At 33.3% G+C, this 13,154-nt stretch overlaps 1 protein-coding gene across 2 annotated transcripts in view; it reads left to right on the forward strand.

Annotated features, from left to right (window-relative positions):
• AP3S1 (adaptor related protein complex 3 subunit sigma 1) overlaps nt 1–12,952 on the forward strand; it is a 24,468-nt gene extending 11,516 nt beyond the window's left edge. Inside the window, exons 5-7 of one of the 2 annotated variants that reach the window (XM_034432795.3) lie at nt 923–1,030; nt 6,329–6,370; nt 12,403–12,952. In XM_034432795.3, the coding sequence (XP_034288686.1) occupies nt 923–1,030; nt 6,329–6,364 (144 nt within the window). In that variant the 3' untranslated portion in view covers nt 6,365–6,370; nt 12,403–12,952. The remainder of the gene's footprint in view (nt 1–922; nt 1,031–6,328; nt 6,371–12,402) is intronic. The other variant, XM_034432794.3, reaches the window with a different exon arrangement.
• The last annotated feature ends 202 nt before the right edge of the window (nt 12,953–13,154 follow it).

The following is a 13,154-nucleotide window of genomic DNA, read 5'->3' on the forward strand; positions in this document are numbered from 1 at the left end:
CTGTCAGCTTGTACCTGCTTGTGAGAGCCGATCGTTAAATTTTCAGGAATTTTGTGAATTGCTTGAGAGTAGAGCTGAGTTGTGACATCTAGTGTACCTATCAGCTGCTTGGTGACAGCATGGCAGTGACAGTGGAGCTGGCAGAGCCATTTGTTACACATTTATCATTATACTCCTAGGTGTCATCCCTGCCTTCTTTCATGAGTAACTTTTATCAAGACAAACATATTTTCAGTATTATATTAATAAAATGAAATCATACCTGAGACAATACATTATCCATAAGAAGAAAACTTTAAAAGCAAGTGAAGTCAAAATAAAGTGATAAATTGGTCATACAATATATCAAGACAGTGGTTTCTAACTATATGGTTTTTATGTATCATATACAAATGTTCTTTGAATTGCATAAATTATTTTAAAAAGTTAGTTTCAGTATCCCTGATTTTATTTTGCCTGTAGTGATCAATTGTCTGACACATGGTGTGAAAAGTTGATAAATTTTAATATCATTTTTTAAAAAAATCTCTCTTAGTTGATGTAGCAATCAGAACAATAAAATTCTTTTCATTAGATTTATATTCCACTTTTCTTCTAGGAATTCAAAGAGGTATGTATAATAGTCCTGTTCCCCCTACCACTCACATCAGCAATCAACGAGGTAGGTTAGGTTGATTTCAAGTGGCTGTCCCAAAGTCACCCAATGATTTTTCATAGCAGAGTTTGGACATGAATCTGAATATTTTTGGTGATACACTGCACTTGTACTTCACATGAAAGAAACATATTTGATTTATTACAAATGTTGTATTAGAAAAGTTGATTTATGTTAAGATAAGTATACTTTAGAAAAGCATAATAAAATATAACTGATGGATTGATATAATCTGTGCAACCATTTTTTATTGGGTGTTCTTTTTAGGTTCATAATATCCTGGCTGAAATGGTGATGGGTGGAATGGTTTTGGAGACCAACATGAATGAAATAGTCACCCAAATTGATGCTCAAAATAAACTGGAAAAATCTGAGGTAAGAATAAAAGGTAGTAAAGCCAGTTGGAGCATGATCATACAGTTGCATGATCCAAAATAATTATCTACTTGTTAATACTTGGCTATTTTGATTGCTACAAATTAGCATTTAGAATGTGGCATGATAAAGCCTTTGTTGAGTGCTTAAATAGCTGAACATTTCATTTTTCTTCTATCAGATTCCCATTTGCATTTATCTATAGAAATATTTCTGAGCTTCCTTCAGTCAAGGCTTCTGACTCTCAAAGCTTGTTTAAAATGGCGATAATCATAATTTACGTACTAGTGTACTTGTGGATACATTTTTTGTTGTGTACTACATTTTTGTTGTGCTGTACACAATTTGATATTAATGTTTTTAGATACATTTAATTAAAAGAATAAATGAGAAGCTAGCATGTTATAAAATATCAACCATTTTCTTTGTTTGGAAGTATCTTTTGTTTAATCTTCAGAAGCTAGAAAGTGTGGCAAAGAGCAGCCTAAAATATTTTAACTTCTGCTAAATTTTGTGTTAGAATAGTTCAGACCAGTGTTTTTCAAATTTGGCAACTTTAAGTTCTGTGGACTTTCCACAATTACCCAGCTAGAATTCTGGGAGTTGAAGTCTACATCTTAAGCCAAGTCTGAAAAAGCTTTGACAGGTCATTTTTGAAAGTGCCCATAATACAGTCAGGTCCAGAAATATTGGGACATCGACACAATTCTAACATCTTTGGCTCTATACACCACCACAATGGAGTTGGAATGAAACAAATACAATGTGCGTTAACTGCAGACTGTCAGCTTTAATTTGAGGGTATGTACATCCAACTCAGGTGAACGGTGTAGGACTTACAGCAGTTTGCATATGTGCCTCCCACTTGTTAAGGGACCAAAAGTAATGGGACAGAATAATAATCATAAATCAAACTTTCCCTTTTTAATACTTTGTTGCAAATCCTTTGCAGTCAATCACAGCCTGAAGTCTGGAACGCATAGACATCACCAGACGCTGGGTTTCATCCCTGGTGATGCTCTGCCAGGCCTCTACTGCAACTGTCTTTAGTTCCTGCTTGTTCTTAGGGCATTTTCCCTTCAGTTTTGTCTTCAGCAAGTGAAATGCATGCTCAATGGGATTCAGGTCAGGTGATTGACTTGGCCATTGCATAACATTCCACTTCTGCCCCTTCAAAAACTCTTTGGTTGCTTTTGCAGTATGCTTTGGGTCATTGTCCATCTGCACTGTGAAGCGCTGTCCAATGAGTTCTGCAGCATTTGGCTGAATGTGAGCAGATAATATTGCCCGAAACACTTCAGAATTCATCCTGTCAGCAGTCACATCATCAATAAATACAAGAGAACCAGTTCCATTGGCAGCCATACATGCCCACGCGATGACACTACCACCACCATGCTTCACTAATGAGGTGGTATGCTTAGGATCATGAACAGTTCCTTTCCTTCTCCATACTCTTCTCTTCCCATCACTCTGGTACAAGTTGATCTTGGTCTCATCTGTCCATAGAATCTTGTTCCAGAACTATGAAGGCTTTGTTATATGTTATTTGGCAAACTCTAATCTGGCCTTCCTGTTTTTGAGGCTCACCAATGGTTTACATCTTGTGGTGAACGCTCTGTATTCACTCTGGTGAAGTCTTCTGGAGAGTGTTCTTGATCTGGCCAACTGTTGTGAAGGGTGTTTTCTTCACCAAGGAAAGAATTCTTCGGTCATCCACCACACTTGTTTTCTGTGGTCTCCCAGGTCTTTTGGTGTTGCTGAGCTCACCGGTGCATTCCTTCTTTTTGAGAATGTTTCAAACAGTTGTTTTGGCCACGTCTAATGTTCTTGCTATCTCTCTGATGGGTTTGTTTTGTTTCTTCAGCCTAATGATGGCTTGCTTCACTGATAGTGTCAGCTCTTTGGATCTCATCTTGAGAGTTGACAGCAACAGATTCCAAATGCAAATAGCGCACTTGAAATGAACTCTGGGCCTTTTATCTGCACATTGTAATTGGGGTAATGAGGGAATATCACACACCTGGCCATGGAACAGCTGAGAAGCCAATTGTCCCATTACTTTTGGTCCCTTAACAAGTGGGAGGCACATATGCAAACTGCTGTAAGTCCTACACCGTTCACCTGAGTTGGATGTACATACCCTCAAATTAAAGCTGACAGTCTGCAGTTAACGCACATTGTGTTTGTTTCATTCCAACTCCATTGTGGTGGTGTATAGAGCCAAAGATGTTAGAATTGTGTCGATGTCCCAATATTTCTGGACCTGACTGTATGTTCCCAGCATTCCAGATAAGCCTTCAGAGCAAAAAAAAAATTGAGGAAACCCTAAGAACCTTAGTTAATCCTAAAATACGATGTGTTATCATAGCATTACTTTTTCTTTTTTAAAAAAAGAGTAGTTTAATATATCTGGAGTTAAGTAAAAATGTTTGTTAAAGAATCAACAAAACTACTGATTTTCTTTCCACAAAATGGGGGTATAAAAAGAACTATAAATAACATCATGAATTCCATATACCAAATTAAATGAAACATTAAATAAATTTTCTATTCTTTTGCCTCTCAGTAACTTTATTTACTCTTTAGCAGCCCTGTGGAGAGAAGCTTTCTTCCTACCCCAGAACTACGTTCCTCTTCCTGCCCTCTCATGGCTATTTGCTTGCAAAAGAAAACCTGTCAAGATTGCAGCTATCTTAGTTTCAGTGACAAAAAACACCTTTGGTCAAGTCTTTAAATTCTAATTTGACCTAGTTATATACCATATTTACCCAAAAGGAAGAAACTGTAGGCAGCAATCTGCAAATAATCCAAGGGAATTGCTAGAACAGAAACAGGAGATTGACAAAAGCTGGTATCTACTGCTTTTGTCTCTCTTCAGAAAAATGCAGAGTCCATGAACATTTTCCATCTGCAATGTCAGCTACTTACTGTTGTCAAGGTCAGCTTTAAGCAAGCTACTTTCTAATTGTGGACTTGGGACATTTTTATCCTCTCATGATTCTTGGTAAGGCAGGCATAATGGATGGTTTGAATTCTTCTTTTCTTTTATCTTGCTACAGCAACTCATCTCTAGTGGAGGGCAACAAAAGGTTGGGACAGCTAGCATATTTTCCCATGACTTGTGCAAAAATATGGGTGGCTGGGAGGAAGAGATAAATGACAAAATGAACATGATGGCATCATCATGCAAATGTTGCAACTTATGTACATGCACAGACATCAAGGATGATTGCACCATTTATCTGATGTCACCGTGTGTAAATCATGATTGTGTCATTATCACAGTTTGCTATGGAGGCTACTAAAAAGAAATAGAGTGTTACTGGATTTCATACTGATTTTAAAAAGTCCTAAGTTTTCCTATTTGAGAGTAAATGTTATTGGTTAGAGTTTCACTCCCTGCAGAATAAGCACACACAAGATTTGTGCTTGCTGAGCACAGTGCAAAATATCAGTTGAGTTTTCTGCCATTTATATTTTTCTTTCTTTCCTTGGTTCAGCTACTTTCCATTGCTTCCTCTACATTCTGTTTTGTCTTGCAATTTCATTTGCGTTTCTGCTACTTTATTTGCTATTTCTGCTAGAAAGAAAGAAGAGCATGTGTTGTGTGTGTGAGAGAGAAAACATATACATATGTGTGCATATGCAGGTAATTATCAATTTTATATACTGAAGAGGGGAGAGAGAGAGAGAAGCACATGCAAATATATGTGTTATATGTAAATATTTAATGGACCAGTAGAGAGGTAGACAATCTCCAGAATTAATTTCAATTAGATTGACTAAGGGTTATCTTCCTTTTGGGTAAATTTGTGATATAGAAACAGGTACATAAATATTGTGATATATAAATAGGTATTTGTACAGTATTTTTTATCTTTTTATAATTAATATATATATATAATACATGCTACATATAAAAAAGGTATCCCAATGATAAACTATTTTCAAGTAAATTACTTTGAAAATTCATAAAATCTCTATTCAACATTTGGTTGCATTTTTATCTTTTTTATTTAAGCTATTTTCTAGCTAAAGAGCTGTGCAGCACTGACTGAGAAGCACAGAAATTTGCATACCTATGCTACGAGGTTATATGCTGGGGCAAAAACTTAATAAAAGTATAATAAAATTGGAATCAGACTTGTCTAAATATATAGTAATTTCTTTGTGTGGTTCAAGAGATAAATGAGCTCTTTATTCTTTTTTGAAGTGCAGTTTTAGCAAACTATAAATATGTTCCTATTTATTAAATTATGTTTTAAGGGATTAACCTGTTCTGGAATTTTAAATAATGAAGTATTTCAGTGTAGTGGTCAGGTTAATCTTAATTTCTGTTGCCTCACTGAATGATTGTTTTCTGTGTATGCAAATTAAACTTGACAGATATTTAACAAAGTACTAATGGAACAGTACTTCACTACTTTTACTTTCTATCAGCGCTTATTACAGAGCAAAATAAATCAATAATGAAGAAAAGGCAATATAATCTCTGAATGAACTAACGAAACCCTTTAAAACCTCCTTGGTATTTACTTTGGAGAAGATACTGTTGTTTTCATGCCATTTCCTAATCCTAATCTTTGGCGTTTGATCCAAAATACCCCTTCTGCTTGCACACTATGTGTGTATGTTACTGATTCCTTCCCCATCCCACAACTGCACTGTATACTATCCTGAAGTGTAAGTGGAATGACTTTTTGGGATCGTGTTGGGCCCTGATGCATGCACAAAATACTGCATGTGGGTCTTTGAAACTACGTCATGACCCTATTATTTCCAGTTGATACTCAAATACCATTTTTTCAAATACATTCAATAGCAGTGTCAGCTTTGCTGCACTTTTAGGCAGCTGGGCTTCACTTCATAATCTAGCTAATAATCCTGGATAATTTTGTTCAAAGGGAGTGGCCTTGCTTTAAAATAAATGGGTAGACAACTTTACAAAGAACCGAAGGTCCTGCTTCCCCAACATATATCAACTGAAGTGGTAAAGCAGAAGTATCTTTTGCTTCTTTTAACAAGACAAAAGCAAATTTACTTGTCCATTTTTGATACCCTTTCTGCAAAAGAAAAATAAGCCAAATTAATAAAGCTTTAGGCTTTGGTAAAAGGGAAAATTTGGGTTGAGTGTCAGGCACTATCAGTGACATGGAAGGTGTTCCCTGGAAGAATTGGTATTCTTGTGTTTTTTCTGTAGTCTTCAGCTGGGTGTGAATTTGGTCGTTTTAAGTCAGTCCTCATTTTTTCAAACCACCTGATCTTTTCTAGTTCTTTCCATTCTTCTCTTTACAGACCTTTATCTTTCAGTCTCCCAGACAGGACAGGTAGATACAGGTATTGCTAATTTTCAGAAAAAAATGTGCTGCTTTAAAATAAGGGAAAGCAAAATGATGTCAAAGGCAATTGATAAATTAGGCCAGACTCAAAAATTATGTGTTGATAAACCCATATTAGTCTTCGTAGCCCACTTTTTGTGCTGGTTTCCTTCATCTTTTATTGCTGTAGTGTATTTAATAGATTGTCATTAACTTCATATATTTTTACTTTTGTTTTCTCCTTTCATTAGTGTTCAGCTTTGGAATTTCTATCTTTAAAATGTAATTTTATCATTTGTATGCCCACATCATTAACAAATCTAATTTATTTGATATAGATATGTTGTTCCCAATTGTTTGGTTATAATCAGCTAGTCAGAAATCAGAATGATATCATGTCCACTCTATTCTCCCATGCCTTTTGTTTCTTTCTAGAGTAAGCAAGCATCTGTCTTAACCATAATTATACATTATGTCCATAATTAGATTAATATCTATTAGATTCTATTTTTTTATTAAAAAAATGAAGATGTGAAAATAAGATTTTAAACTGATTTCAAATCCTTTTGAAAGCTTTTGCTATCCTGTACTATAATTAATACCTTCGATATAACAATTTCTCCCTACTGGAGCATGCATTTTCAAAGGCCAGCCATTGAAAATGCATGCTTCAGTAGGGAGAAATTGTGGAAGTTCATCAAATGTTAGTCACCATCGATTCTTTAATATTTATTTAGAACTGTTGCCATTTCTAATCCTTACTGACAATGCAGTAGTACAAACTCTGCACGTTAGGTTTTATATTGTAAGATTAATCAGTTGTTAGACATAAATATTTTTGAAGAGTTGAATATAATAGACCCCTTGTTCAAATGAAAGACACCTAAATTCATTCTATGAATGAACATCTTTTTTCCCTGTTTGTCCTATCCCTACCACCATCACCCCTTTTTCAGGGGCTCCCCCTAACAGGAGCAATTTTGCATTGGATTATAGTAAAAAAAGATGTGGAGAATCAGAATTTTTTAAAGCTAAAATCCTCAGTTTTCACAGGATGTTCTATGTTAAGGTTGTTGGTAATTTTTTCTCCCAATTTTTAAAACTACACAAGAATGCTAGGGAGTTTATAGCAGGTAAAGGCTTTGAAGTGAATTTTGTATTTTTAAGCTGTTACCAGTAGTGTGACAAAATGTCTGCTCCTATGTAACGCTTCTATGCTGTGTTACAAGTGTACACAATTAAATAGTTCCAGTAATAATTATGTGTATCTAAGTAGACAGCCATAGTAGCAACTGTGGTTTAAAGACTTTTTTATGTACCGTAAGCTCTTTTTTTCTCTGAGAACTTTTGTTAGTTAGAAAAATATAAATACTATTTAACAATGAATATTTTAAATTAGATATCCATTTTGAAAATCAAAATCTGGAGAAATTAAATACAAGAATATTTAGAAAAGAAAAACATTTTAGGGCTTTGAGAAATTATTGGCAATAAGTTTTGATTGGGCTAAGATTTACTATGGCTAGTTAATGTTCCTGAGGAAGTTTTATCACATTTGCTAGCAAATGATAGAATACTGAAATAAGAAAGCATTTAAAGCTCAGTCTATGCTACATGTCAGGTATAATCTTAATCAATAGCATGTAAAATCCTAAAACAGCATATTTGTTTGTATCACTCTTTGTAGGAAAACGTTATACATCATTTAATAGCTAAACATTTCTGTAGTATTTTCTCTTATAATCATAAAAAATCATGTAACTAGGTATCTATTTCCAGTTAAAGTTTGTATGCTTCACAATATCCCATGTTTGTGCTAAAAGCGGCCAAAATTAAGATACAGTTTTAGATCCTCCCGATAAATAAAGTCTAGTTAAGAGCATTACAAACAGTCCATTTTTTATTCTATAAATATATTCTTCAAGATAAGGGTTCTTTCTTTATTTTTATGTAATATTGCTCTTTTATTTTCTGCTTATATGCATTCTGTTTTTATTTTTGGGTCTGGCAACTTAAAAGGAGATAAATCAAATTTTTAAAAAAATTCATGTCCATCCATTACTATCGCTGTGATCCAAGTGCTTGAAATTTCTAAGAGTATGTGTAAGTCTTCTATCTGTTTGGCATTTTGATATACTTGCAGACTTCATTTTGTTTTTTCCTCTAATTCTGTTCATTTATTTAACCTCATGAGAAGAGAACATGATCATACTTTTATATTCTGTACTGCATCCTTCCATCTTATTCATAACCCTGCTGCTTTGAATCATACTTGTTCTGGGAAGAAGGGCTGATAGAAAACACAAACAGTTGTCATATCTACTATAAAATATGTTGGAGGAATGAATTCAAAAAATCGTGCATATAAAAGGATCTGCCTTTTATAACAAGCACAAATACTTGGGAGGTTGATCTATCCATTTATCTTGTAAAAAAAAGCTTGGAATAGAGTTGTTACAATGTCATTTGGAGGATAATTATGATTTAAGCAAACAATAAAGCTAAGCACTTATGTGTCAATGTAATGTGCTGTATAAAAAAGGAATACAATATACAACTTCCATATTACTAAATAGTGTCCTGAAAAGAATCTAAAATATGCTTTGCATTGCTAAATGTCAATTTTTGTAATTAGAAAGACTATGACTTTCCCACTTGTGTTAGCTGGGTTAAATGTATGATCATCTCTGCCTTTTTAACATGTTAGAGTGCTCAGTCTGTAATTTGTGATTACAAGCATCACTGAAGGCAACCTGTTATAGGTTTGATTCAGACAAATGTCAGTGAAAGTCAGAGAGACAAGAGGTGACTTTCTCAGCCATCCTTTCATAAGCAACTCTTCAAGCTCTGAAAAGACACTCTTTTGAAGGCTGGGGGAATCTTGCTGTTTGATTGGGTTAGAGATCATGCTGATGATTGATTAGCTTAAAAAATGGAAGGATCTTGCCAAAACTAAGAGGCTACCATCTGTGAATGTTTTCAAAGAACACGAAAGGAAATCAGTCACCCCTTGTCCATGCCCTGACTGGGGATATTGTTATGGAATCAACCCTGTGTCTTTCAGTGACTATTGAATTTTGAAGTACATATCAAACTTATATGGTTATTTAAATTGAGATTACAAAGCAGCTGGGCAAATGTTGTTTGATTAGTTGTAATTTTAGCTGTATATAAATTCACACTGTATTTCTAATACCATGTGGGCATACTGGAACATTTGTGCTCATTATGATATCATGAGCAATACCTTATGTTTAAGATTCAGCTTGGTTTTTACTTATTGGGTAATTAGAACCACACAAATGTGCCTATCAGCAACTTGTTTATGATGTAATTTATGGGATATTTTATAACTTTTCTAATACATGTAAGAAAATGACTAATCGATGCATTCAAGAACTGCTAAGATGAGGAATGTTGCATCCCTTTGTCAATTGCTGTAACTTTTTGTCTTTCTTTCCAGCTCTCAAAATAGAAGTTAGCTAGAAAGGGAGTCAGTAATCATGAGCTGGGTGAGGGAAGAAAATTGGATTTTTTAAATGTTATATTCCTCATCTCTTTTACTTCTTTCCATATTAATTGGATGGGCCCATGAAAAGAAATGCATGTGTGGCACAATTGCCTATAGCTATGCATCATTAGTAGATTTTTTGTTTACCGTAATTATAACTCCAGAACAATTCACTATGTCTTAGAAGTATAGTGTGATTTTTAGTTTGTACTTTAAATTGTGGTGGTGGATGAAAGGCAGCTGTCAGTTCAGTGAACTACAATTGAAGTGGGTTGCCCCGTTTATAGTAATACATAGATACATCTACTGAATTCTTGCCATGGAAATGCTATTAAACTTGTCTATCAATATCTTTAATAGCTGACAGGAATCCTAGTTCATACAAAATATTTCTAAATATGCTTTATTTAAGTAGATGTAGTTGCACATGTAGATTATTTTCCTTGCTTAAAGAAAGTATGTGCCAGAAAGAGTGTAAACCAATTTTCTTTAAAAATAAAAATAAAACAGTTCTCTGGTATTTGGAATTCCACCAAGAGAAACAAAATGTTTAACGAATCATTATAAAACAATGTTATTTTGCACTGTCAAGGAATATCAAATTGTTTTAGGTCTACTAAAACTATAAAAAATGGGATGGATATTAAAGGGAAATATTTGTATGCTTGACACTGGTGTGCTTTTCTCTTGCTTGCAAAAATACAAGATTGGGGCTTGGAAGTTCCAGCTGTTGAAAAAGCAGAGATTGCATTTTCTTGGGGAAAAAAGGCAATTATGTTTTCTACACAAGAATGTGTTAACCTCTATTTAAACATATTACTCAATAATCCTTTTATGAATTTTGCAAATATTGTTATGATTAAATGTTCTTGACCAAATTGAACTTTTGGGAGGAAAAATTAATGGCAGCTAATGAACAATTCTGAATTAATGGCCCAAATCCTAGGAATATTTATGTGAAATATAAATATTTATTATATTTATGTATGTTCACGCAGACATGGTTAACGTTATGATCAGTTAACATTTCATTTTTTTCTTTATGAAAAGATGAATAGGATCTAAAATAAATTTAGATTACTTATATTTAAAGAAAATGAATGCTATGAAATAAAATAATCAGATACATAGAACGAAGTCACATGCAAGTGTGATATACAGAATTTTAAATTAAAATTTTTCTCAGGGAGCATTTTTTTAAAAAATGGTACTGAAATATATTAACAAGTGTTAATCCCAGACAAAAAACAGTAGTGCTTTCTTCTAGAAAGCCCTAACTAAAGCTGCTTTTGGGGTCTAAGAAAGATTTTCTGTGTCTGAATGTCAAAGTTCCAGGCAAATATAGAAAGGCTTAATGTTGTAGAAGACATGAATTGTGAGTACTTTACTATTCATATAAGTTAGTCCAGGGAATGTAATGTCTCAATATTAAAAATTTCTTCTAATTATCTCAATATTGTAAAAATATATGCAAGTATAGTCAGATGGTATTTCAAATTGTTACATCATCTTTGGAAAGCTTCATTTATTATTTTGTTTTAGTAGGTATTCAATTTTGAAGTGTTCTCTTGCAAATACAAAACATTTGAAGAACTCTGATAACAGTATGCAAAACAGCTTTATACATTGTCCACTCCATTATTATTTTTATATTACCACTTATAGTAAAACAATGGCTTAAAGCTTAAGTATTAGGTGAAATAATAAAATAAATTTGCATTGAAACAGCATCCTTCAAAATTAATTGTACTGTATGTAGAGAATAATTCTAATTTTTTTCCTACATGGGAAAAAAATGACCTGAATTTTGATTGTGGTTCTAGCAAGTTTTTGTTCAGGAATAATTTGCTGTACATATCTGCAGTTTGGAAAGGACAGTACCATGTGTGGGGAAGGGAATTTATTAGATCATGGTTTAGCATTCATATTTCTAAACATATAATTAGAACAGATTTAGATCAAACTAGTGGTTTTTTTTAACCTTGAAGCTAAACACCTAACAGGTTAAAATCATGTGAAAAGTTTATTTTTGTATAATGTTGAGAATTTGATTAAAATCTAATGTTGTAAGAAAACTGTTTGAAAGGAAACAGATCCTGTAAGAACTGAGTAATTATCAATTTACTATTGTATAGTAAATGCCAATTGTCAATATTGTAGTAATTGTCAACTTTACCATTTGCAAGGATCGGAAAACTGGCCCGAGCTATTTACTGTATATGGTGCAATACCTAGAAACAGTAAAAATCAAAGCTAGCATGAGCTTTAATGTTAATTAACCTCAAACTGATTATTTTACAGACAACATGTTAATTTTTCATTGTTGCCATTGCACATATTAACCATATTTTAGATTTTGTGTGAAGTGCATCCACTTCCCCTTTCCAGATAAATATTTTAGAATTTTCCATTTCATTCCAATCCAAAATATCACCTGGTTTTTCTAATATTTAATATTCATGTCTTTATGATTTATTGTATGCTTCACTGTAAATTGTAATGAATGCCATCTTAGTGGTATTTTTTTCTTCTGTATACAGGCTGGTTTAGCAGGAGCCCCAGCCCGGGCTGTGTCAGCTGTAAAGAATATGAATCTTCCTGAGATCCCAAGAAATATTAATATTGGTGACATCAGTATAAAAGTGCCAAACTTGCCCTCTTTTAAATAATTTGTGCACTCCAGGTAAAAAATGAAAAATTACAAGCTGCTCACAAATGTTTACCAAACCAATGTTTTGTTAATTGAATAAAAGATCAGCATACTCCATAGAAATCTTCTGCAGTAAAACTGTGAAATTGTGTTTTGCTTAGTAAATTTAAAAGAAGTGGTTCTTTTGTGAATTCTAAATAATATTTCAATGTCCTTTTAAAGTATATCAAATGTAAAATATATAATTTTCTGGAAAAGAATTCCGAATATTTATTTACTTTGTATAACCTCTTTTTGTATAGAGTTTAGTCTTAAACTCTATACTGTAACTAGTACAACAATCCTAATCATATTTCTTCGTCTGATGTGTTGCATGACAACATTCAACTGTTGTATTTTCTTTTGCTTTTTGAATAAATTATCATGAATTGTATTGGAAATATTTGTTTAAAATCTGACAATTATTAATAGGATAATTTTTGTCTTAACTAAAATGAAATTATATTTTTTTGCAAAGTACAAGTTTTATTTAAGATTAACCAGCATTCTCCAATGGGGACAGGCAGAATTGCAGCTTTTTCAACATAAATGTGTGCATTTCATATAACATTTTGCTTTGGATATGGAAAGCAGCAAAGAACT

The sequence above is a fragment of the Pantherophis guttatus genome, chromosome 2 (assembly GCF_059756535.1).
Source record: "Pantherophis guttatus breed Tessera chromosome 2, ASM5975653v1, whole genome shotgun sequence".
Taxonomy (NCBI): domain Eukaryota; kingdom Metazoa; phylum Chordata; class Lepidosauria; order Squamata; family Colubridae; genus Pantherophis; species Pantherophis guttatus.